Genomic DNA, 27900 nt, shown 5'->3' on the forward strand with positions numbered 1-27900 from the left:
CAGGAGACGCCTGAACCCAGGAGGAGGAGGTTGCAGTGAACCGAGATCATGCCATTGCACTCCAGCCTGGGCAACAGAGCGAGACTCTGCCTCCAATAATAATAATAATGATAATTTTTAATCTAAAATTGACATATATACTCTAAGGCTACTTATATATTATAGACCTAAAGATTGTGGACAACCTAGAATGTGGCAGAAAAAGTATGTTTTTGGAATTCCCAATCAGAGTTCAAAATATATCACTACCACCCTGATCCCCACCATCAAAAAAATGGCAGCCAGCAAGGAACAAAGGCCCTCAGTCCAACAGCCCTCAAAGAACTGTATGCTGCCAACAACCACAAGAGCTTAGAAGGGGAACTTCCCCTCACTGAGCCTTCGATGAAATCCCAGCCCTGACCAACAACTTAAGTGCAGCCTTGTGAGAGTCTCTGTGTCTGAAGACCCAGGTAAGCTACATCCAGATTTCTGACCTACAGAAAGTGATCACAAATGTATCTTGTTTTAAGCCACTAACTTTACAGTAATACTGTTACCTAGCAACTGCCAATTAATACAGACAGATGAGAAACACACAATATAATTAGGGCGCAAACTGAAGGCAGTAGAATAACAAGTATAATATAGAAAAGTTCAGGTAATCAAAGTAAAGGAAAGCTCACTACGGATAAGATTAGTTTTGAAACATTTCATACAGAGGTTAGCTATGAGACGCATCTTAAGTGTTTCAAGAATTCAGACTGGCAGACAGGTAGAAGGAACAGCAAAGAGGTAAGAATCAATTGAATGTCCCAGACAATAAGAACATCACACTGAGGAACAGTGGGAGGAGACTGAATAGGTGAAACGGGTCCAGATCATAAGAGTCCTGGAAGGGCAGGGCTAAGTGGGCTCTTCTTTGAGGCTATAGACAACACTACCAAAGGAAAGGCTCTTGAGGAGGGAAATGACAACATAAGAGCCCTATTTTAAAGAACTTAATCTTATCACAGTATAAAGGATGGCGCAGATTAGAGATAAGACGACCAAGAATAGATACGCTAGCACAACAGTCTTCACGAGAGGCTAACAAACATGGGGAAAAAAGGTTCACACTCATTAATAATCAAAGACATGCAAATTAAAACTATAAAACACCATTTTCTGGCTTAACAAATTAGTAAATAATAACAACTAATAATACTAGCAAAGATAAAGCAATCTCAAACACTGTTCGTGGGAATATAAATGGAACGGTCTTTATGGAAAGCCATTCAGCAATATGCATTAATAATTTTAAAATATTCAAATTCTCAGATTCACTAATTTACTTCTTAAAACATATTCTAAGGAAAAAAATTGATTTATTTATTCAACAAGCATTTAAATGTGTGCCTACTATGCTCTAGGCAAATATATCTCTTCTCTCATGGCACTTAGGATACACATTTAACAAATAATCAAAAAATAAGTATATAATTACAAGTATTATAGGATACAATGAGAGTACCTTTGAATATCGGATTTAAATTATGAGAACAAAAATATCTCTCTGGGAAGTGAAGTGACATTTATGCTGAGAGCTGAAGGATGAGTAGAGTTTAGCCATGTGCAGATTGGGAGGAATTTTTTTTTCTGATAGAAGAAACAATATTCATGAATGCAAGAAAGAGTTATAGTTGAGATTTTAGAGGACTGATTTGTTGACTTTTTCAACAAATATATATAAAGGTCCTAGTAAGACCAGCTACTGTACTAGCGGCTGACAGTAAGAAATGGGAGAGTGATCAAGGTTAGGCTGAAGTACCAGCAGACAAAACAGGTATAAAAATACTATACAGCTACAGAAGGGCCTACAGTTCATAAGGAAGCAAAGAAGTACGAGGAAATAAGTGTAAAGGAAGGAAACCAATACATTTTCAGGAGAAAGAAGAGGATGGAATAAAGGTGACAAACACAAAGACTGCTGCTTTTCTGTCTCTTTTCAGATTGAAATATTACAGACTTATCTGAGAAAGGTAAAAAAAAGTCTGTTCTTTTTTTACAAAAACATCTATAGACAGAAATACTTAAGTAGGTTAGCACTAAAAAGGTCATACGGTAAGAGAAGATGAAGTAGAAATCAAAAATAAATTTTAAACATGTGTACATGAATTAAGGAACAGCTACACTTGGGAAACTATTTTCCCTCTATATGAATGGCTCTTGACTATGCTAAGCATTCAGGGAATAGTGACCACATTTTCAGAATAATAAGTAGCCTCTCTTGGAAGAGGCCGAAAGGTACATAGAATAATCCAAGTATTTGCAATCTGCTCCACTGAACAGATGAATCACCACAATGTTAAATATGAAGAGTGGCATTTACACAAACTTTATGGTGAGAACAGGCTTGGAGTCATGGCAAGTTATGAAAGGAGCCATTAAAAATGATTGCAAGCCCATGTAAGTAGAAGACCTGAGGGAGTAGTTCCCTTTTCCTCTTATCTCCTCAATTATCTAAATTGTAATATTTTATATTTGATACATGTCAGCAGCATTAAAGAGTTAAATAATATTTTACAGAGTAGATGCTATCTACAAAAAAATAGTACTGTGGAACTCTGTACTATATTTGCAACTTCTATGAGTCTAAAGTTATTTCAAAATAAAAATTAAAAAAATATGCATAGTCTTGCTACAAGAAATAACATACAGTCTAAAATTTGCGTTAATTTCATGAAGCAATCGTAAAGAAGAAGAAATGTAACAATTCTTCCAATTGCTAAGAGTCCAATTTTCACTTCTCTCAATGGATGCAGGTGCATATCAACAGAAAAACTCATCTTCTGGGCTGGATATTCTACCGCCTACCAGCCATGTGACTTTGGGAAAATTACTTCAGTCTTCCAAGCCTCTGTTTCACCTACCTCACAGGGTGGTATCACATGCTAGTTGACTTTGGGATGCTATAAAGATACTCATTGTTGTCATTTACAATTGTGTTTATTTAAAATGCATTATCTTATCTTCATTAATGGGAGGAATAACACTGAGAAATTAACTATTTGGATTTCTTCAGGTTTGTAACATTATCAAATTAATCTTATACTTCCCACTAGGGGCCCAGATTTAACCAACAGATTTATATAATAATAAATACAGTTATTACATATTATGTTCCTGGAAAATGCTTTATAATAGACCTACAACCTTAAAATGTTACCTGCTTAGCCTTTTCTTATAAAGTGCATTAACTGGATTAGTTAGCCTACTACCTTAAAATTAGTTTTGCTAATTCTGAAGAACAAATGCCTAATAAGGCTTCATGGGTCACAAATATATAGTTTACACAAATATATTAGCACCATACATAAAATATGCTAGATAAAATCTATTTTCCCCACAGGTATTAAAAACAAAATGATAGCTCTTTTGAAGAAAAAGTCAATTAAGTCAGGAATCTCATGAATATTGAGAACCCAAAGCAAATTTTAAAGTCTGACAAAATGTATCTTTTGTAAAATAGGAAACTGATGTATACTTATAAATCATACCACATAAAATATGTTTTATAATGTTAATATTTCAAAATCCATTATCATCCCTCTCTCTCCCATTAAGTATAATCTTAGAGGAAAAAAATGTTACAGGGTTAAAACTAGTGCACAACTTAAAGGCTAATGGAAAAAAAAAAAAGAGTAAAAGAATAACCTTTTCAAATCAAGCCTTTACCCACTAACATGGATAAAGGTAGCCCATTTTAACATGGTAACTAATTCTGTTTCCTGAAGAATATATTTGTAGACCAAAAACAAGAATGATTCAAGGGTTCAGTGAAAAAAAATCAAACACACCAACAGAAGTCACATAAAAATAATATTTGGTAAGATATTATCTTTAAAACAGTAAGAATAGCAGGATTTTCTCTGTGCCTCTTTCAAAGTTTCCATGTGTTCATCATTCAGCAACAGTCTACTCACTTCCGCTGGGTGTGGTCCATGCCACTGTTTGGTATTGCTTCCAACTTTGTATTTTTCTGCCCACAGATATTTCCATAGCTGTCGTATCCTGACACTAGTCTTGCTGCTGCACCTGTTGCTATTGAAAAGCCACAAATAAATCCCTAGGAAAGAAACAGAAAAAACATACAAATAAACCATTTCAATAGCCAACAGTCACTAGTTGATACGATAATGAGCTTCTTTTGTCTGCTGAAGGGAACAAAGAGCTATCTTTCCTTACTGCAAACACTGTTCTACTGTTTTCCTCGGACTGCACATAAGCAATACAAAGAAGTCCATAGGGAAACACTATTTACTACCATAACAAAACAAATCCTAACCTTTACATCACAAGATCATCTTTGAATTTTATTAATAATAATAATAGTAATAATATCAGCTTCCCTATACAGAACACCTGCTCTGTGCCAGTCTGTGTTCTCTTAATAGGTGCTTGTAGTACGTTATCTCTAATCCTCATGATGAAGAAACTCAGGCCTAGAGACGTTAAACAAGTTATCCAAGGCCATCAAAGCTAGTAAAGATCAGAGCACAGAATCAAACCCAGCTTTCCTCATTCTTTAGTTTCATTTGGTTGTAAAGGGGTTCCTTTAAGTGAACATCAGCAAAGGATGAAAGAAAAAAATTCAAAGAACAATAGGAACACGGGTTTTGAATCATTATTGTTTCAGTGCAAGCAATACTTCTGTTTTCTTCCTGCAATAAAGCTGTATACAAGTCAAAGAATTACATCGTGAAGCACTGCCATGCTCTTAATATTGAAGACAGTAAGGCACTGGCTTTGTATACTGCAAAGGTCACTTCATTTCATGGGAATATGCTTCATCACAGTACTAAAGGCAAATGGTAGATACTTCAGAAGCACATCATGCTTGCTAAGTCAAGCATGCACTGACCAAAACAAAGCAATAAAAACCTATGCTTGACAGCAAGCTACTAGCCAGAAGAACAGGAAGTAAAGTGAATCACTACTGATAAACTGATTGTATTTGGGAGGAAAGACTGAGGCTAAGAACTATTCTTGCAACCTGGTCATTAAAAGGTTACGTTTTTATTATCTTTAGTAAACTGGCTATGAAGGCAGAGACTATCATTATTTAATTAATCACAGCCAAGTATCATGAGTAGTACTTATCTAAATAGCCCTGCTAGATCTAAGGCCTAGAGTAGAAAATACTATACTCAGATGCAATTCCTCAGAGAAAAGTATTTCCCCTTTAAATATACTTACCTAAAAAGGCAAACAAACTGTTTTCTAAACAAGCCCTGCACTTTCATTGTGCAGGTAAGGGAGCTACAAGGAAAGAGTAGAGACCATAGCTACAGTCAGTAGAAACTTCTTGAAGCTATACTTTGTAAAAAAAATAGACTGAGAGTGGAGACTATCCCTGATTTGCTACTCACTAGCTTCAACTTTCTGTCTCAATTTACTCATCTGTAAAATTGAGATAATGAGTGTATGTAGCTCATTGGGCTGTTGTAAGGATTAAATGATGTAATCCAGTAAAATGGTAAAAAAAAATCTGCCTGGCATATAGTAAGAGCTTAATAAAGTCTTAGCTATTATAGTTGTTAGGTACTATTATTATAAGTGAGAATATGCTACAAGGGAAAGATGGTGGGCTTCGGGGTCAGAAAAGCCTGCATCGATCAATGGAATACTGATGACTCCATTTTCTTCTTGGGTGACCTTGGACAAACTTACTTAATTCTGTGCCTCAGTTTGCCATCTATAAGTTAAGGTTAAAACCACTTACCACAAAGGCTGTTGTGAGAATTACATGAGATAATACATGATACATGTAAAGTGCATGTCTTAATACATGTTAGTCTCCTTCTGCCTCCAAGCAGCACAAACTGCTAGCGGTGGGGTTAGACACAGCTGGTCAGTACTTACTCATTCACACTCACCCTGTTGCCCCTCTCCCCCTCTCCTGACTCCTCCAAGGACACTGTAGGGCAATCAATCCCACCTCAGAACTTCAACCCAATATTAAGACACGGAAAAAAAAAATTTAATGCTTTGCATACATATTTGCATATTTACATGTGTGAATCAGCATACCATTTTAAGCATATCTTTGAACTCCAAATTAGGAAGCCATGTGCTGAGTAAAAACTGGAAAAGGAGGTATTAGGAGGTTTAATAGCTAACCTTTCCAACACTTTTTTTTTTAAGACAGAGTCTAGCTCTGTTGCCCAGGCTGGAATACAGTGGCGCGATCTTGGCTCACTGCAACCTCTGCCTCCCGGGTTCAAGCGATTCTCCTGTGTCAGCCTCCTGAGTAGCTGGGACTACAGGTATGCACCACCACACGCAGCTATTTTTTGTATCTTTAGTAGAGACAGGGTTTCACCATATTGGCCAGGCTGGTCTCGAACTCCTAACCTCAAATGATCCATCTGCCTCAGCCTCCCAAAGTGCTGGGATTACATGTGTGAGCCACCACGCGAGGCTTCCAACACATGTTTTAACAAGAAGACTCAGAGTAACGGTAAGGGAATGGACTTCATATTCAGTAAGACCTGGATTCAAACCCTCACTCTACCAATTACTATCTGTGTCATTTTTATCTAATTACGTGCTTAGACTCTGTTCCCTCCTCATCTCTTAACACAGAGTAATACCATCTATTTCACAGCCTAATGATGAGAACTAAATGAAATAATGCATATCCAATCCCTAGCTGACTGTCTGGTACACGGCAGGTGATCAATAAATGGTAGCTGTTAGCGGTAAATTTGAATGGGAAAGTCGGACTAAAGAGGTTAACAACAGTAACTGGACACTAACAAAAACCCCTTCGGTTCTCTGTTTTAGAACAAAAATTTCTAGGGGGAACAGCGAGAATGTCAGTAATTTTGTTACTGTACAAAAATATTTTCAGACCATAATTACAATCTTCTTTCACTACTAATCTAGAATAGCAAAGTTGTTACATAATTAAAAGGTTATGTTCTTCTTTTACTTTTTATAGGAATTTTCTTCTTATGTTTGGTAAGTACATTGTGTTACAGAGTCCTTTAAGTGGCTTCTGATTTCCTTTTCTGACTATTTTTAACAGTACTGTTGGACATGTGGGTTTTTTTCTTTATCATCATAAGCCACCTCACATCCCTCTCGGATGTAGGCAGGGGTATAAATTGTAAATGTTACATATATATGCTAAAATGGGACACTGACATATTTTCACATAGGCCACTTAAACTTCTTAGTAGCTTCCAGAAGTATTAGAGAGGGTGGAAAGCTGCCAGGGGTGGGGGATGGGCAAGGAGACTAATAAGCTAATAAGATGGGAAGAAACAATGACTATTATCCTAGGGACTTCTCATATGGTACAACCACTGACAATGGGGAACTAGGCCAAATAAAAATAAAAATACATTATCTTTAAAAAGAAAAATTCTAAAATCCAAATGTGGGAAGCAATATAATTTCAGAAAGGAAACAATGTGGTACATGAAATTAAAGTGGGGTGACAGAAACTTTACAGAATACACTCAATAATTTAATGGTTCAGCAGAGAAAGAGGGGAAAGGCATTCAACAGAAGGAAAAATCACATTAATGAAGCAAATGATAAGGGGATAAGGAAGGCTTTCATAATCATGGAGTAGGAAGCAATCTCAGAGAGAAAGTAAGACTATTAGCAAGGAAGAAAATCATGGCTAAAATGTTCAAATGAGTGAGCTATGGAAGTGCTTTCAGCACTGCTATTTTAAGAGAGAGAAGAGGAACAGACAAATTTATTCACAAATAGGAGGTGACTCAAATCATATGAAGGCACACAGGGATGGTGGGTCAGAGGCATGACCTGGCAACTCATAAGTACTGGCTGCCTAAGTGGGAGAAAGACAGTTTGCTCATTAATGAACTGTGCTCATATTCCCTTCATTTCAGAAGGTCTAGTTGTACCTAAGTAAGGGCTTATGCTTAGTTTTATTTGCTATTAGTAAAAAAAAAAAAAAAGACACACTTTTATTTCATAAGCATGTTTGAATTTAATACCTAGAGCCTCTACTAAGTAACTGAACAAAGCAGAAGGACTAAATTTAGTTTTGAAAAAAATGGTCAACAAAAACATGTATAGAGTGGGTGGGAGATGGTGTATGAATATGGCAAAATGTTTCAAAATAAAAAGATAGGGAAAAAAAGGAGTTCTGCTTACAGCCCTCTCCCCTGGAATTAATGAAAACATATACTGACTCTCTTTTTCTCAGATACCACCTCCTTCATTTCACCTCTATAAAGCCCATATCTCATCAGTGCTTGGGCTCAATCTTATAATAACTGATTTGTAAAATCTTGGAACATTTGGCTTCTGTTTCTCCTCTTTCGAGAACCTTAAGATTCAGAGGGCTATGAGGACCCAGCAGACAGGGCAGGATTAGTATACTACCCTAGGAAAGGCCTGATGCGGAGTGAATATTTATGTAAACAAATTAAACAAAATTAATTATAAACTTGTGTCAATCTGTCAGATTCCCAGACTTCTTAAAACATGTAATAGGATGCCTCTCTCTAAGAATGAGGAAAGAAGAAGGAAAAAAACAAAAAAAAAAAACAAAAAAAAAAACAGAATGAGGCCAGGAGCAGTGGTTCATGCCTGTAATCCCAGCACTTTTGGGAGGCTGAGGTGGGAGAATTACTTGAGGCCAGGAGTTTGAGACCAGCTTGGGCAACACAGTGAGACTCTGTCTCTACAAAAATAAAAATATTAGCCAGGCGTGGTGGCACATGCCTGTAGTACCAGCTACTCAGGAGGCTGAGGCAGGAGGATTGCTTGAACCCAGGAGTTCAAGACTGCAGTGAGCCATGATTGCGCTACTGCACTCCAGCCTGGGCAACAGAATAAGACCTTGACTCTGAAAAAAACAAAAGAATGATAGAAAGTCTAGGAAATAACCACTCAATAAGCATTTATTCAGCATACACAAATGCAAGGTTTACCCTAAAAGAACTGAAATGTTCTCAAGAGAGAAGAAAATAATGGGCATGAGGGAGCGAAATCATAGGCTCAATTTCATGGGCAGCTAAAACAATGAAAAGAACACAGACAAGAAAGACTGAAAACTGACCCTCACTTTGAATACTCTTTACCATCATGAGCAAGTAACTTTTTATTCCCTGAGCCTCAGTTTCCTTATTATCACAAGGATAGAATTAGATGAATCTCTAAAGCCCTTCCTCTTCCAAACTATTATGTTTCTAAGGGAAAGCAGATACAGAGGACAATTTTTAAGAATATACTTGCAGGGAGAAGTTCACACCCATTTGGTTTACTATAGTGTCTGAGAATAAATAAAGCAAAACCAGATCAAAAACAAATGAATTTAACTGAACTACATACTTAAAAATGGTTAAAATGGTAAATATTATGTTAGGTACATTAATAGGTAATTACCACAAATTAAAATAAAGAAAGGAAACAGACTTAATAGAAAGTCATTTGGATCAGGTAACCTTATGGTAATTTTTTGGCACATTGTTCTTCTTATTTCTGTGATCCTAGCAAAGAACAACCCACCAAACAGGTGACTAAATACTGCAGTGAATCTCTCACTCTGTTCTGCATGCTCAACAATAGTTAATGAGGTAGAAACATCATGCCCTGGGAAGTAAACCAATGCTATAAAATAGAAAGGGTCCTTCCGTGAAAGCAGTCTGAAGGGACAAACTATGAGATGATGTCCCCTAAATCCAGCTCTAGTCCAGATCATTCTCCAGGATTCCAACTTTGCATTTCCAACTGCTTCTCCTTACTCACAAATTCTACATGTCCACAACTCATTTTCTCATTCCACACTTCCCTTTCCTCCATATGCTCTATCTCCATTGGTGGCACCACTTCTAGATGGCACACACAAGATACGAAGTGGAAGACTGCAATCTCCTGTCTCCGTGCTTCTGCCCCTCACCCTAGCTTCCTGACACCACACTAGAGGAAGAGGTAATGGCAAGTGATTTGGTCAGAGCCTGAGATATTGATGAGACCATGTTTCACTGGCAAGCGAGGTTACTGTCTCCTACAGGTCCATGTTCTAAACAGTTTTTTCTGTTGTCCTCAATTCCAGTCAACAGAAGTAGGGTCTACCTCTTGAGGCCTCCCCTTCTCCCTCTTCTCTTCTGGGTTCAGTGCTGCCACTATGTAATCTTAAGACAGTTACTGAGCTTATCTCTATGCCTCTGTTTCCTTCTCTGTAAAATGGGAATGTGATAACAACAGTGTATACTTCCTTGAGCAGGTGTAGGAATTAAATGAGTTTCTATGTGTCAAGTGCTAAGAACAGTGTCTAGCTCACAGTAAACAGCAATAACTACTAGGGTAAGTAAGTTGTAAGGGGTCTCTGTATCTTCTATTTTCCATGGTAAGCACTCTTGTTAGGGCCATCCAGCTGCCTCCGTTCTTGCCTTTTTGTGGTAAGCTGATCTGGGCAGATTTCGTCCAGGTAGATCTCCATTTTCTTTTCTTCTCCTTTTCTGACAAACACCTCTCCTTGAGACAGAATGAAGTCAGACCATCCTAGATAGGAAGGAACGTTAGCCTTTTGGGCCCAAGCTTCATTCCACAAGTTACTTTTACCAGGGAGTAACTTACTGGGCATAATCAGGTATTTACTAACAAAGTGGTGCTTTATTTATCCATCCCACTCTTGTTTCATGATGTGTACAGAAACCGTGGTTGGGAACCTAGCAGGAGCTGGGGTGGGATTTGAGCTGAGAAACCTATCCTGAACCCCCAACACAAGAACCTCTTAGTCATCCTTGATCTGTCTCTCACTTGTCTGCAACACTGATAACACCATTGATAAATGTTATGGATCCAAATTCTTCAATCTCTCTCTTCCTCTCTTTTAGCACTTCTTTATTTCAGGTTTTTCACCTCTTATCTGGACCATTACATCAGCCCCCAAAGTGATCTGCCTGAAACCTCTTTCCACCTTCCAAGCCATCTTTAACATTAGCTGCCAGCACCATCTTTCTAAACCCACTCTTAACACTTCTTGCTCAATACTTTTCAGTGGTTGATCTTTTCAGTGGTTCATCTTTTCAGTGGTTGATCTGTGCCTATAATAATGGGTCTCAACTTTGGCTGAATATCAGGTTTGCAGAGATTATATGAGAATCATTGAGGTAGGGCTGAGGAATTAGGGTTTTTTTTTTTTTTTTTTTAAAGATCCCAGCTAATTCTAGGCTGGGCACGGTGGCTCACACCTATAATCCCAGCACTTTGGGAGGCCGAGGCATGCAGATCACCTGAGGTCAGGAGTTCGAGACCAACTGGCCAACATGATAAAACCCCTTCTCTCCCGAAAATGCAAAAAGTAGCCAAGAGTGGTGCTGGGTGCCTGTAATCTCAGCTATTCAGGAGGCTGAGGCAGGAGAATCGCTTGAACCTGGGAGGCAGAGGTTGTAGTGAGCCAAGATCGCACCCTGCACTCTAGCCTGAATGACAGAGCAAGACTCTGTCTCAAAAAAAAAAAAAAAGAAAAGAAAAGAAAAGAAAAAAAGAAGAGACCCCAGTTAATTCCAATGTACAGCTAGGGCTACAAACCACTCGTTTACTCCCTTAATGAAATATACAAATTTAGCAGTGCAATGTTACAAGTAATTTTTCAAGCAGAGTAAGTATATGCCCAGTAATTCCAAAATAGTGATGAAAGTTCAAATGTAGAAGATAGCACTTAAGAAGGCTGAGAGCAATTTGCTTTGAAAAACACTCTAAGTTCTAGACAACTCAAGCATTAGAAAAACCTTGAAACTAAGGGAAGAAATAAAAGAGAAGTACAAATATTGATGAAGAGATGAACATGTATAAAGATTTAATGGTAGAGATGAGTGAAAGATGACAAGATCTTAGAATATTTAAGAACCAGACCATAGGTATCAAAAAATGAGCAAAAAGCTGCAAATAAAGACAGAGAATAAAGGTATGGTTTGAGTACTAGGTTGCAAGATTACTAAGAAGAAACAATCTGTAAGAGAAGCAGGCAGCTGGGCCACTTGATTAAAAGAACATACCCAGAAAGTTCCAGTTCCTATTCTATCTTTGCTACTTATTTACAGCAGTATATTCTTAGATAAGCTAATATTTAACCTTGCTATAGTTTGTCTATAAGCAGGGGATAAAACTTATTTCATAGTCATTTAAAAAAATTAAAAAGATACATATTTTGTATATATATATATACACACACACACACACACACACACACACAAACACGTACTAAAGTTTGGAGCATAGATTAATGCCCAATAAATGTTTGTTAAATGTTTATTTTAAAAGTACTACAGAATGAAATCCAAAGAGAGAGAAATCTTCTAAAAATCATTTAAAACAAATACTCAGAAGCCAAAGAATGCTGAATCTCTGTTGTGCCAGTGAATAGAACTTTGAGATTTCTGGTTTTTTTTTTTTTTTTTTTTTTTTTTTTTTTTTTTGAGATGGAGTCTTGCTCTGTCACCCAGGCTGGAGTGCCGGGGTGTGATCTCAGCTCAGTGCAAGCTCTGCCTCCCGGGTTCACGCCATTCTCCTGCCTCAGCCTCCCAAGTAGCTGGGACTACAGGCGCCCGCCACCACGCCTGGCTAATTTCTTTGTATATTTAGTAGAGACGGGGTTTCACCATATTAGCCAGGATGGTCTCGATCTCCTGACCCGTGATCCACCTGTCTCGGCCTCCCAAAGTGCTGGGATTACAGGCGGGAGCCACTGAGCCCCGCCAGAACTTTAAGATTTCTTATTTCCACATGGCAAAATATAATATTAGCTCAATTCCATGAAGGTAATCCATTAAAAGAATCATTCGAAAACAAATAATGCTAATAATGCTATGCCAACATTTAAAAGTACACACAGTGCGTCTTAATTACCATCATACTGAAATCAACACTATATTAATTACCACTGCATTAAAATGTTTCAGTAAACAAATAACTCCTTAGTCTCAAGTCACTCCCAATCAGCCTATTAACATTAATGATTGCACTTTCCTGACCTATTTTAGCACAGAAAATCCAAAGCACCTCGGGTGGCATGGTATATGTTTTTGTAAACAATTTTGAAAGGTCAGCTGCTATTTGTCCCAGGGTTACATTCAGGGAGCGGGGAAAGGCTGTGGACTAACTCTGTTATCAAAGAATCTTTCTATGGCAGGGTGCAGTGGCTCACGCCTGTAATCCCAGCACTTTGGGCGGCCGAGATAGGTGGATCACCTGAGGTCAGGAGTTTGAGATCAGCCTGGCCAACATAGTGAAACCCCATCTAAAAATTCAAAATTAGCTGGGTGTGGTGGTACATGCCTGTAATCCCAGCTACCTGGGAGGCTGAGTCAGGAGAATCACTTGAACCTGGGAGGTGGAGGTTGCAGTGAGCCGAGATTACACCATGCACTCCAGCCTGGGCAACAAGAGTGAAACTCTGTCTCAAAAATGAAAAAAAAATTCTCCACATGCTGCATAAACATTCATGCATGTTATATTTCAGCTGCCATTCCATTAAACTAAGTAAACTTTTGAGCAATATCTTATAAGTCATTAAGTTAGGAGACAGGTATTCTGACCTTTCCTAAATATCCTAAATTTGGTGAAACTATGCTTTTATCTTTAAAATAAACACTCCTTATTTTACTGGATTTATCATATCTCATTAAAATGTATTGCTTTCTTTTCCTTTGCTCAGAGGCAGAACTGGTACCTACAATTGTGCCTGTTAGCCAAGATTACAGTTGTTCTGTGATTCACAAATGGCGCTGGCCTGGTGGGCAGTTAGAGGAGACAAACAGCAAGATTTTCCTAAAGAAACTCTATAAAAGGTATAGTAAGAAGGGGGTTAAAAATACACATGAGTAAGAGCAAGGCTGCCTGAAGTAGTACAATTGCATTTTGAGTTGTAGAAGACTAAGAGAGAGCAATAATGTGTCTGCAGAGTCCCCTTGAGGAAGAGGAAATGGGGCATTAGAAAACAGCATTGACCTGGAAGTGAACAGACCTGGGCTCTGTTCCCAGCTCTGTCATGAACTAGCAGTGTAGCCTTGGGATAGTCATTTCCATCTCTGAGTTTGATGTTTTTAATCTGTAAAATAAGGGCAATGGACTAGATGAGGATTTCCAAGTCCTTTCTACTTTTAAATATCAGTCCGCTTTAAAAATAGCAGTTTTCTATCTTTTTTTCAGCCCACACACTGGCAGGAAATCTAATGCCACTGAAGTCTGTCAGAAACTCCTGTAGGGCAGAGTGGGTATGCAACTGAATGTGCACACCCTGAATACCTTGTAACAGCAACTCTGCTCCTCCATTCTCTACACTCATTGGAAAATCACCAGGTCCCTTGATCTCTAATCGAAAGATACTACTCATTACAGTAGACACAGCAGGCAGCAGGGGCCACTGGAAAACCACCAGGTCCCTTGATCTCCAATCAAAAGATGTCACTCATTACAGTAGACACAGAAGGCAGCAGGGGCCTAGGACGGGCAGAAGGAAGAAGGAGAGTGAGCAACCAGCCTCCCATCTAGGAAGAACTATGGAACACCAAGTCTCTGAGAGGAACTGACTGCCCTAAAGATAACCAACAAGTTGGTGTGACTGGGTTGGGTGAATATGCAGGCCTTGTGACTCATGGTCACTGTTTTGCTCACCACCCCATCAAGATCACCATTCAGAGACTTACGTCAAATGATTTGTTTTCTGAAATGGTCTATTGAATGGCATACGAGTCCCAGCTGCTCCTTAATTTGAGCTCAGTTTTCATGTAGAAAAACAAATCAAGGGTGACACAAAATACCACTGAACTGTATAAGCACTCGTATATTCCACAACTACTGCCCTCATTAAACCAACTCCTCATCGTTCCCTTGGATCATGAGTCCAGGTTTGGGCCATCTGTGAGAGTTTCCTTACCATCCCAATGCAGAAGAGGATGAAGAGCAGCAGCCATGGTATGTCTGTGCAGCTACGGTCCTCCAGCGGCTTCCATTCTCGTTTGGAGCTCTAATTGGAAACATAAAATAAGAGAGTGTTAAATGTTAAGTTTAGTTAAAGTTAGAAGGGCACAAATACACCACCTATAGCTAAAGCCCTTCTTTGCCAAACAAGTTTCTATTGAACCTTTAAGACACAACTCAAATATTTGTCACCTTTTCTGTGACGTTTATGCTAACCCCCACAGCAATAACTCCACTGGCCCTACTCCCACCCCTCTTCCTGGCCAGGCCCGGTACTGAGTTCATTGCTTTTTTGGTACCTATATTAGAGTTTTTAGTGGGCTAAATTGTCATTCTTACTTGTTATGCTGTGTCCCAGCAGAGTTTCATAAGGGAAGAGACCAGGCTTATTTCTCAGCATGTAACATGATGCCTGAGGGTTCATAATATGTACTCAGTGAGGGCTTTTTAAAAATGAATGAATAAATGAATACACTCTTCCAACTTCAGTCTTAATACTAGCTTTTTCTTTGTGTGTCCAGACACTAAACTTAAAAAAAAAAACCAAAAAGTTAGAATGTGCTGTTTAAATATATGTTCTCTTCTAGGAAAGATGCCCATCAAAATAGATTCCTATTCAGGCTGGGCCCGGTGGCTCACATCTGTAATCCCAGCACTTTGGGAGGCCGAGGCGGGCAGATCACCTGAGGTCAGGAGTTCGAGACCAGCCTGGCCAACATGGCGAAACCCCATCTCTACTAAAAATATAAACATTAGCCGGGTGTGGTGGTGGGCGCCTGTAAGTCCAGCTACTCGGTAGGCTGAGGCAGGAGAACCACTTGAACTCAAGAGGCGGAGGTTGCAGTGAGCCAAGATTGTGCCACTGCACTCCAGCCTGGGCAACAAGAGCAAAACTCCAGCTCAAAAAAAAAAAAAAAACAAAAAACAGATTCCTATTCAGGGGTAGATTTTTCTAAATCAAATAAAATTCAGGAAGAAAAAAATCAGTTTTTATAGACAGATCTGTGCAACTCCTAAATAATCCATGCATTTTCATTTTGTTCCTAGAAAATGTTAGTTTCTAAATCAAACACAAAGAATCCTGAACTATAGAACTAGCAGCATTCTAAAAGTTAACTTGCAAAGTATTGACTGGAATTCCAATTGCATTTTTTTTTTCTTATTTCAATAGTCTTAGGATTTTGGGTCAGCTCACAAATCCCTTTTAATGGAAATCTAACTGAAATAAGCCCCCTGAGCTTTCTAATGAACAAAAATCCCTGAGTCTCACACCCTCTCCTGGAAAAAGTAAGCAGCGAAGGGAGAAAGAAGGTATCTTTGGGAAACCTATGGGAAAGGTTCCTCTGAGAAGGTTGAGGCCTCCAGTGGCTTCCATGACAATATCCAGGAAGCTATTTGGAAAAGGCTTGTCAGGAGGAAAGGGCACCAACAGAAGGGGGCTGGAGATAAGGGAGCCCTCTAGTACAATTAGTATATATAGAGTGCAACCAGGCTTAGTTCTCTCTCCCTCTAAAACCATAGTATTGAACTATGTATCTTTGATAACCTGATGAAAACTACAGATTATTTTCTTAATATGTAAGCATAGGCCGGGCATGGTGGCTCATGCCTGTAATCCCAGCACTTTGGGAGGCCGAGGCGGGTGGATCACCTGAGGTCATGAGTTCGAGACCAGTCTGACCAACATGGAGAAACCCCATCTCTACTAAAAATACAAAGTTAATCGGGTGTGGTGGTGCATGCCTGTAATCCCAGCTACTCAGGATGCTGAAGCAGGAGAATCACTTGAACTCAGGAGGCAGAGGTTGTGGTGAGCCAAAATCACGCCATTGCACTCCAGCCTGAGCAACAAGAGCACAACTCCATCTCAAAAAAAAAAAAAGAAAAGGCAGATATTCACATGATTTTCATAAGAATTTAGGGAATTCAAATCCCAGATTAAAAAACACAACTTTAAAATATCTGCCTATCAACAATGAGGGCAGAGAATTTGAGTTAAAACAATTTCTTCCTAACCCCTAAAGTGTTAACCGAACAAATGCTTTGTTATTGCCTTACACTGTACAATTGTTATGAACAGAACAAAACAAAAAACACAACCAGTTAGCTTGTTCCCAAACACCCACACAGAAAACAAAAGAGCACTAGTTAGTCATGGAAAAAAACCTTACCCTAAGACTCTAACTAGCATTAAAAACCACGAATGAGTAGGCAGTTTTTTTTTCCAGAGTAATGCAGCACTGTGGCATAATAGATGAAGGACTGGTTCTCTCCCTGGCTCTGTCATTAGTTAGCTACATGACTTTAGATAAATTGCTTCATCTCTCTGGGTGGCAGAAAGGAGTTAGTTTGGATCTCTTAGGTTCCTTCCAACTCTAAAATCTATGACCAGGAATGCACTTTTGCGGAAACTGTTATGACTGGAAAAAACTGCAAAATAATTTGACTTAATTCTCTGTATTATTCATACAAGAATGCCTGTATTGTGGTCTGTATTTTGGAAGACAGTTGTTCACAGTGTGAATAAAGAATGTTTCTTTGTATTAAATAATTTCAGTCTTGAATAATACCCATTACAGTAAAACTGCTTCCAAAAACACAGAATTTGGACCCATCTTTGATACTCATTATATTTACTCTACGGTAATTTATAAAGCAAAAGCTACTTTGAAATGCTATATTTATTTGTGTTAATATAACAGCATGTATGGGGAGGGAAGAAAGGGGAAGGCCTCAGGTTGGTTGAGCAGTTTCTTTATCTCCAACTATTTTCTTAGTATTTTTACCTTAGACCAAAATTCAGTTCATTAATGCCTAAATTTTCATCTATAACATAAAGAGATATTTCATTCTTGACCAGAAAAATACAAAGATTCAACATCTCAACAAGTCCATTCAACTTGCTGCAGGTCACTTCTGTGCCAAATACACGTTCTCTCACTGGGAATGAGAAGTGGAGCGAGGGTAGGACTTATATATAAAAGATATTGACAGAGTCCAAAGCACAGTGGAAGAACAAAAATGATCACCCTCACTTGACAAAGGAACACTTAGCAGCAAGGATGTTCTGAAGAGTAAATGGGAGCACCTGTCACCCAGCAAGCACTCAATTCTCTGTTATTACTATTATTCATCAATACTTTTCAGTTAACCTTCTCTCTATTGTTAAAATATCCTTTTACCAACTGAACTTTCCCACTAAAAAGGATATAAAGAATAGCAAACTCTTTTTCCCTTATATTTACTAAAATTTTGACTTAATGGTGACACATTTCATTTTAGCTGCTATTGTTAAAGCCATCAGTTATTGATTACTATTAATCAGACATTAGACTCAAAGCTTTACACACATTATGTCTTCTACATTCAAAACAGCTGATGTAGGTATCGTCTGTATTTCACAGATGAGGAAACTCAGGCTCAGAAGTTAAATAATCAGCCTAAGGTTTCACACTTGCACCATCAGTCTTTGACCCACCCCCCCCCCCAACCGCCCGTGACTCCAAAGCCTATTCCAATAAGACTATTTTTTATTTGCACTAGTTAGTAAAAAGCAATAACCTCAATTAGTTTCTCCTCACATTGAAAAATTTGGAAGCCAACTCAATAATTTTAAATCCTATTGGTACAGGGAAAGCAAGTGAGATGTGTTACGAGCCATGAAGTTTCTCAAGTGAGTCAGAAAACCCAAGAGTTGAAAATTTTTAATAATTCTTTAACAGATTTATCCAACTGGCAACAGGATTTAATGCTGTCTGACCTAGCAAAAGTAAACTGTTTTGCAACAGCACTTTTTAAATGTGATTTTACCCCTTTCTCAGATTCTACATGAGATTAATACCAGGCTTTCAGTATATGTTAGGTCTCTCCCCTTCACAGGATCTTTCAGTTTAGGAACTAAATAGTACCAAAGTAATCATACAATCCAAGCCTTTAGCGAGAGTGATTAAGACCCAGAGAAGGGAAGGGGCTTGCCCAAGGGCATACATTTATATTATCTATGACCGCATTTGATTCCTAAAACAATTCTGTTAATTACTACATACTCCTGACTTTTCTATTTTATAGAATAGGAAAACAAAAATCAAAGAAAACAAGTGGAAAATCTATGTCTGAAACCTGAGTCCTCAAACTGTAGCAGAAAAATAGAAACTATAAGACAAGATCCAGGGATGCTAAAAACAAACAAACATGGTAACAAAGGTGAAGAATGCCTTTCTCAGGCTCATCAGTGTACTAAACACAGGCAAGGAAAATAATCAGTACACTCAAAGACAGATTAACAGAAATTATCCCAACTGAAACACACACACACAGACTCAACATTTAAAAACCAGAACAGAGCATCCAAGAACTACAGGACAATAACAAATGATGTGGCCGGGCGCCGTAGCTCAGGCTTATAATCCCAGCACTTTGGGAGGCCGAGGTGGGCGGATCATAGTGTCAGGAGATGGAGACCATCCTGGCTAACACAGTGAAACCCCGCCTACTAAAAATACAAAAAATTAGCTGGGAGTGGTGGCGGGTGCCTAAGGTCCCAGCTACCGGGAGGCGGGGCTTGCAGTGAGCCGAGATCACACCATTGCACTCCAGCCTGGCGACAGAGCGAGACTCCATCTCAAAAAATAAATAAATAAATAAAATAAAAAACAAATGATGTGACATATACGTAATTGAAATCCAAGAAGAAGGCAGAATGAGGCAGAGGAACTATTTGAAAACAATAATGACTGCAAATTTTCCAAAAATAATGAAAGAAATCAAAGCACAGATCCAAAAAGTTCAGAGAATCCCAAGCAGGATAAATATAATACACAAACACACACCCCCTAGACCTATTATACTCAAACCCTTGAAAACCAAAGATACAAAGATCTTCTTGAAGGCAGCCAGAGGGGTAAAAAAAGACACATCACATACAGAAAAACAAAGATGACAGCAGTCTTCTTGTTAGAAACTATGAAAAGTAGAAAACCACAGAATGACATCTTTAAACCTCTGAAAGGAAAACGAAAAAGAAAAACTACCAACCCCAAATTCTATGCTGACAGAAGATCTCTCAGACATGAACACTTTTCAAACCAAAAAACGTGACAGAATTTATTAGCCACAGATCTGAACTGTAAGAAATGTTAAGGAAAGTTCTTCAGGCACAAGGAATTGATACCAGACAAACTTGAAGGTACAAAAGATTTAAAGATTTTCAAAAATGACTAAAATGAACGTTTGAGATTTTCCATAATAAAAAGTTTTTTAATGTTTTAAAGTAAGTGTGTGAATATATTCCTATAACAATATCCACAGTACATGCATTTTTTTGCACACATATACAAGGTTAGTAATCTAGAAGGCAGAATTACAATTTCTAATACTACTACTGGAGAATTAAAGAACAATTCTAAGTCAGACCACAGCTGGCATATACCTCCTGTTTGTACATTTATATCCTTAAAGTTAGGGAGGAACAATGTGTAACACCTTCACATGCCTTCCTATATTTTGTATGGCATAGATATCTAATTTTTTAGCTTCCATGGTATCTCTTATAGAAGTCATAGAACTACTATGTCTTAGACTCCACATTCACTATGAGCCCTAATAACTAAACTCAAGGCTTTCTAGTGATTTTGATATGCTATAGTAAGGGTGTATTTTTTTTTTTTTTAGTAAATAAACCTGTAAAATGTTTTAACCTAAATTTTCATGTGACTGCAAATAAAGACACAGTTGTTGAACAAATGTATTTGCAGATAATAGTAAAACACAGAGGTTTTGGTAAGTGATATGTTATAAACAATTAGGTCAAATTAGCCATCACTGTAATATGGCAGTAATATGGCAGGCAGGGTGGGCCAAGGCCAGGGGGCCAATAAGTAGGAAAAGGTCTGGCAATTATGTATCAAGTACACAGAATTAGGTCAGGCAGGAAGGATTAGGAAGATATCAAAAGCAGACAAGCATTATCAACGATCCAGATTACATACAAAAAGAGTTAACTAGGTCTCAAATATGGAGGCAGGTAGGTCCAAAACCCTGGAAGTCAGAAGACATCTGGGTATTATCTAAAGGCAAAGACTGAATATTCCTGCTCTCTTTTCGTACTCTGTGCTTACTGCCTGTATGACTTTCTCCTAATTAAGACAGAAGTACAAAGCTTCCCAAAAGATTCTTGTAAGTAATATAATAAGAGTACTACCTAATGCTATCAATCTTTCCTTCATACACCAGGTTTTAAAATAATGGAAAATGTGCTATAAAAAGGTTAGAGTCAATTATATGAAGTTGTTTGATTTTCAGAAAGTATTCTTTTTTTCCGAGACAGGATCTTGCTCATTCACCCAGGCTGGAGTGCAGTGGCACAATCACGGTTCACTGCAGCCTCCATTTCCCAGGCTCAAGTGATCCTCCCACCTTAGCCTCCTGAGTAGCTGGGACTATATGCACACACCACCATGCTCCACTAATTGTTTTTTAAAAATGGATTGGGTTTCACCATGTTGCCCAGGTTGGTCTCTAACTCCTGGATCAAGCCTTGGCTTCCCAAAGTGCTAGGATTATAGGCATGAGCCACCACACCCAGCTTCAGAAAACATTCTTAAGCATTTGATTCTTCAAATAAATACTGGGCACCACACAAAATACTTAAGATGCAACAACAAGTAAGACAGCCCCTGTCCTCACTGAGCTCTAGTTTAAGTGGGAAAGAGACAAATCAACTACTAGGATAGCATGAGTGATGCCAAGATAGAGACAGAAAAGGTACTGCAGGAATAGACATGGGGAACATTAAAGCAGCGTTTGTGAGAACTGTTGCAATTACCTCATAAACTTTTGGAGCTTATATTCTGAGGCAAACATTAAAATGATCTTTCAGTGTCTAAAATATAATGTGTTTTGTGCCCCAAAACATTCTAAAAATTCTTGGTTGCTATCGTGGGGAAATATCAACTGCTAAATAAGAATTATTACACCCAGAAATGTTTAGTAGCAAACAGGACATTAAGCTGCTTAAAAAAACCAGCCATTTCTCACTTCATATCAAGATTTTTTTATACACTGAAGATTTTGTGGCTCCAGTTAGGAAGAGGCCTTTCAGCCTCAGAAATGAGGAAAAATATCTTCCTTTGTTTTCTGACACTTATTATATAGGGTTATATTTACTAAGCTACTGGAATAATATTTTCATGTAGATGTCACTGGTGAGATTCCTACTAACAATGAGTTAAGTACTATCTGGTCACATATATCTAGAGGTGCTGCAACTTGGAATTTCTGACAGGCTAAAGCCTTTGGCATTCCCCCAGACTAGGCCAGAGAACTGCATTCTCCGACATTCAAAGTAACAATAAGTAGCAGCCTGGGAGGCTGGTTCCAAGGAAGAGAAGTGGTATATGGGCAGGGTTAAGCCTGCAAACAAATAAGGGACCAACCATTACAGATTCCAATACCATTTGGGATGCCATTTCACCACTACAGCACCACCCATATTCTTGTATTTTTTCTTATCAATTGGGAGGTATAAAAGTATTAACTACTAACAAAGTACTAAAGCTTAGAAATTTAAGCACAATCAAGAGTGTCCTGCTGACAAGGTTATCAACATATACTTGTGTTCTTACAGGTCACTAGTAAGGAGAGTTAAGCTGGCAGGCCAGGAATCCCATACAACCTGAAGCCTATACCTCATGACAAGCACAGGAATGCTATTCTTGTGTGCCTAGATCTTTGCAGCACAGATCCATCGCTGCTACTTTTCCCAGATTCTGATGAAAAGCCAGCTATACCTGGGAAGACCAAAGCAAGCTAAGATGTACTCTCATCAAGCACAGAGTTCAGAATGTGTCCTTGGGTTGAATTGGGTGATTTGTTGAGTAATCAACCCCTCCCCCAATTTTTTGTTTGAACATCATAGTCTCCACTTCCTGAGTTAGCAGACCATCTCCAAAACGGTCCCACAGTTCCAGCAGCTCTGCTGTAGTTTTCACTGTCCTAACTACTCCCTGACACACCTCAAAAGCCACTATTAGTCACTGAATGCATCCATCTCCAAGGTCACCGCTGCAGAGACATTTGTGCGATTCAAGTGTGTATGTGGCAAACATTGGTCTGTGAAGACTTTATTTTGCTCCTGCCAGTTTTACACAGAAACCTCCAGTATTAAAGACAAACAGTTGTACATTCAGAATCTTTAAAGCTCCCTCCAAGGACAAACTGCTTCATTAAATTCCCCAATATGCTTTTATTTGCACAGAGTGGTAACAAAAAAAAAAATAAAAGAGCTGATGTATATCATTTTTGCCACAGTTTTCAATACAATGAGCAGACCTGATGAAGTTGAGTAGCAATAAACTATGGCGGCTCTAGCCTTCTGTTCTTAGCATCTGCAAATAAAATCTTGTAATAGGATTTTGAAAGACATTGCCTGTCCTTTGGGAAGGCTCTGTCAAGGATCTGGAGTGCATAACTACTTACGGTTACCAGAAGTAATCTGTTTCATTTGCTAAGCCTGGTGATGGAAATTCATTATGGAAAGGTAAAACTAAAAGCATGATTTTAACAGACAGTTAAAGGTAATAAGATACACTGCGTGGAAAGATACAGGATTCTGTGCCCAACTGCTTTTCTTAGTTCATGAACTTTATGCTAAATCACAAACATTCATCCATGTAAGGAGAAAGGGGGAAATGGCAACCAGAGCTGCTTTGTAAGTTAGGTATTTATATAGTGAGAGAAAGATCACAGAGAGATAAATTGCCAGTGACTTCATTCTGCCTCCAATTCCCCTAAAAAATAATTGTGGGCCTGTTACAAAGATGTCTGTCTTGCATCAGACTTCTCAATGACTTGTCTTTCTTGCATATGAACACATAACAATTACTGGGCAGAGGCCAAGTTAATCCTGCTCTACAACATAGCTAATAATATATTTTACCTCTATTATCAAAGAAACAATCAAAATTATACAGACAAGTCTTGCCTGCAATCCTCAAACAGTATCTTTAACTTGTCTTTCTCCTGAATCAGTGGTAAGCAACCTTTATAATTTAAAATTACTATTTAATTTTTTAAAATTATAGTTTTCATAGGCTTTGTTTTTTTCTTATCACATCTACAAGGGTCAGAATTTCTTCAGTACTTGATGATACCAAGGACAGACTGATAGACCAAAGCTCTACTTTGCACCTCCCATCGGCTACAGTATAGTCAGTTTCCAGACTGTTAATGGGTGTCCTGACTTTTCTGGCTATGCTGTAACCATTTTTTTAAATTTCATGCATACACAATATAAGATTGTTACTCCAACCTTGCTCTCTTTTCCATGATGGAACAGATAAAAATTGACTTATAGGCCAGGTGCCGTGGCTCACGTCTGTAATCCCAGCACTTTAGGAGGCCAAGGTGAGTGGATCACCTGAGGTCAGGAGTTCGAGACCAGCCTGGCCAATATGGTGAAACCCTGTCTCTACTAAAAATATAAAAAAATTCACCAGGCATGGTGGTGGACACCTGTAATCCCAGATACTCAGGAGGCTGAGGCAGGAGAATCATTTGAACCTGGGAGGCGGAGGCGGCAGTGAGCTGATATTGCACCACTGCACTCCAGCTTGAGCAACAGAGCAAAACTCCATCTCAAAAAATAAAAAATAAAATAAAATAAATAAAAAACACTGAGAACTGACTTATAATGACTTATACAGAAGTAACATGAAGATTGCACTGATCATAATATAGCAAATAGATGAGCAGAATTTGGTAAATTTATGTTCTAAATCAAAATTAGGTATTGTCTTTGCCAATTAAGATGTTTTTAGTTCACAGCAGTCACGCACTGAAACAAGTATGTGTTCAGTTCTATGGCAGTGGCATAAAACTCTTAAGTGAACCAAATCCCTACTGGAGGAATCCATAAGGTGAATTAGGTTCCCTTCCTTTGTGTTTCTATAGCACACTATGTAAATACCATTACAGTAATTATCATTCCATATTATAATTATTTATGTTTAGCCAGTAGATGACCTTTTTGATGGTAAGTGTAATGTGTCTATTTTTTGTTTAACCTAGGGATTAACATTGTTTATAGAAAGCACTCAAATATTCTTCAAATGAAATATTCTTCCATGTAAAACAATGTGTACAGAAGCTTCCCCTAAATGGTTGCATATATAATGTTCAGTCTTCCCACTTTATCGTCTACTTGGGGACAGGGACTTGGGTTTGTTAACTTCTATGTCCCCAACAGTTACCACAGCTCTACGTAAGTAGAGCTCTCAGCACATTTATTTAGTGAATAAATAAACCAGGCTAGGTCTCTCACCATGGAGTGGCATGATGTTAGAAGAGACAGCCTTACTGCTTTTCTTGCATAAGATTTTGTACCCAAAAAGTATCTATTGCATCATAAGCAGATTCCTTTTCCCGCAGATATTACATGGTTGGCAATTCCTAAGGATGTTTGTTAATGGATTATATGAGAAAAATTAATCCCATTTTAAATAAGTTTTGGAAATGCAGGTTAACAAAGTCTAGTCTTTCAAGCAAGATTTCTTGAGCCTTTATTGTAAGATTCTCCAAAACGTATTTGGTCACACACCCATTGGGGGAAGTGGATGCAGACAATGCCAACTTCTCTCATTATATTTCTAGAAATCAGAGAAGAGTTCATAGTTAGGATGCTACTCCCACTGAAAAACTTTCAGAACGCTGACAACATTGGTTAAGAAACTGAAAGCAATGTAAATTGGTTAACCACTTTGAGAAAGTAATTTGGCAATATGTTTCAGAAGCCCAAGGAAATAATCCAAAATATTAAAATAGGACCAGGCATGGTGGCTCATGCCTGTAGTCCTAGCACTTTGAGAGGCTCATGCTAGAGGATCGCTTAATCCCAGGGGTTTGGGACCAGCCTGGGCAACAGTGAGACCTTGTCTCTATAAATAATTTAAAAATTAGCCAGGCGTGGTGGCACACACCTGTGGTCCTAGCTACTTGGGAGGTGGCAGAATCATTTGAGCCCGGCACTGGAGGCTGCAGTGAGCCGTGACCATGCCACCAGACCCCGGCCTGGTGACAGAGCGAGACCCTGTCTCAAAACAAAAAACAAACAAAAAAACACATTAAAATAGCTCCACATGTTCAATACAACGCTATTATGAGAAAAAAATTACAAATTATCCAATAATAGAAAATAAATACATGAGTGGGATATTAAGCAGTCATAAAAATAATTATGAAGGCTGTATAGTAACATATAGAAACGATTATAATAAACAGCTGTGTTAGAGACATGGTTTGAAATTGTATCTATGCTCTGATTATACAAATATGCAAAGGAGAATATGCAAATATGTAAGCACTGGAAAGCGATGATGTAATTTTTAAGTAGTTTGATTTATAATGCATTTTTCTCATTCTGATTTCCATTAATGCTATTTAATTATGAAAGAAATAACATATATATATAATATATGCTCCCATTGATCCAGATTATGCTTTTTCTACTTCCTCATTATATCACCTATAAAAAGATACAGTATCAAAACCACCAGAAAATGTTTAAGTCATTTTACCTAACACTATTGATGGGAGATCAGAACACTTCAAACTTCCTTCGAAAGCTGTATGCTGAGAACGACCCACGTAGGAGCAAGATTTCTCCTGAAGAATGCAGGAAAACTGGCAATTTAGAGAGGTAAACGGGTGTGGAGAGGGAAAGGAACACAAACCTGGGCTTGAATTCTAGCTAGTGTTCTAAATAGGAGTATGATCAGCTGAACTGACCTCCCCACCAGCAAGGTAAGGACAACCGCCCTATACCATGCGTTATTTTCAGGATAAATGATTTTAAGTTCCTAGGACTAGGCCCTAAATCATTGTTAATGTCCTTTCCCAATGGGCTACGCTTCCCTATGAAGCATTAAAAAAAGTGGGTTCCCACAAATATTCATCTCAAACATCTTTAAGTTGTTCCCATATTGTACGTATTATAAAATGTGTGTTTGAAAACTGAAAAACTAGTTGTAAGGGAAATACAATCAGAAGAAATGAATGTGTACACAGTTTTATAGACAATTGTGTAAGAAACAAATTAATAGTAACTTTCAAATGACAACGCAATGAGGAAGACTGAAATGCCTTTTTTATAGCTTAAATTTTCCACCTAGGCCGGGCACGGTGGCTCAAGCCTGTAATCCCAGCACTTTGGGAGGCCGAGACAGGCGGATCACGAGGTCAGGAGATCGAGACCATCCTGGCTAACACGGTGAAACCCCGTCTCTACTAAAAAAAATACAAAAAAACTAGCTGGGCGAGGTGGTGGGCGCCTGTAGTCCCAGCTACTCGGGAGGCTGAGGCAGGAGAATGGCGTGAACCCGGGAGGCGGAGCTTGCAGTGAGCTGAGATCCAGCCACTGCATTCCAGCCTGGGCGACAGAGCGAGACTCCGTCTCAAAAAAAAAAAAAAAAAATTTTCCACCTAGCTTTATTGAGGTATAATTGAGTAGTAAAAAGTATATATATTTAAGGTGTACAACATGATGTTTTGGTACACATATAGACTGTGAAGTCTTAAAGTTTTAAAGGAAGTTGAAGGAAACTTCAATTCTGAAACCCACAATCAACCAAACTATTAAAAATCCATTCATTCATTCAATAAATAACTTATTATCGTATGAAAGGAAGGGTGCTGGAGCTTAAGAGATTCAGCTACTTTACTTTTACTTTTCTGCTGTTTTCTTGCTAATTTACCTTCCTTATCTCTGGTTTCTACCTTTTCTGTTCTCACTTTCATATTTTATTTTATTTATTTTTTAAAGCCAGAATCCTGTTCTGTCACCCAGGCTGTAACACAGTGACACGATCATAGCTCACTGCAGCCTCAAACTTCTGGGCTCAAGTGATCCTCCCACCGTAGCCTCCTGAGTAGTTAGGACTACAGGCATGCACTGCCACATCTGGCTGATATTTTTAT

The 27900-nt window shown here is 38.4% G+C and overlaps 1 protein-coding gene across 4 annotated transcripts in view; it reads right to left on the reverse strand.

Annotated features, from left to right (window-relative positions):
- SLC44A1 (solute carrier family 44 member 1) overlaps positions 1-27900 on the reverse strand; it is a 198827-nt gene that overhangs the window by 126726 nt on the left and 44201 nt on the right. For 3 of the 4 annotated variants that reach the window (XM_010353308.2, XM_010353307.2, XM_010353306.2), the window contains exons 2-3: positions 14888-14977; positions 3945-4087 (exon numbers count right to left, since the gene is read on the reverse strand). In XM_010353308.2, the coding sequence (XP_010351610.1) occupies positions 3945-4087; positions 14888-14977 (233 nt within the window). Of the gene's footprint in view, positions 1-3944; positions 4088-14887; positions 14978-27900 lie in introns of those variants that run through there. The other variant, XM_010353309.2, reaches the window with a different exon arrangement.

The sequence above is a fragment of the Rhinopithecus roxellana genome, chromosome 16 (assembly GCF_007565055.1).
Source record: "Rhinopithecus roxellana isolate Shanxi Qingling chromosome 16, ASM756505v1, whole genome shotgun sequence".
NCBI classification, from domain to species: Eukaryota; Metazoa; Chordata; class Mammalia; order Primates; family Cercopithecidae; genus Rhinopithecus; species Rhinopithecus roxellana.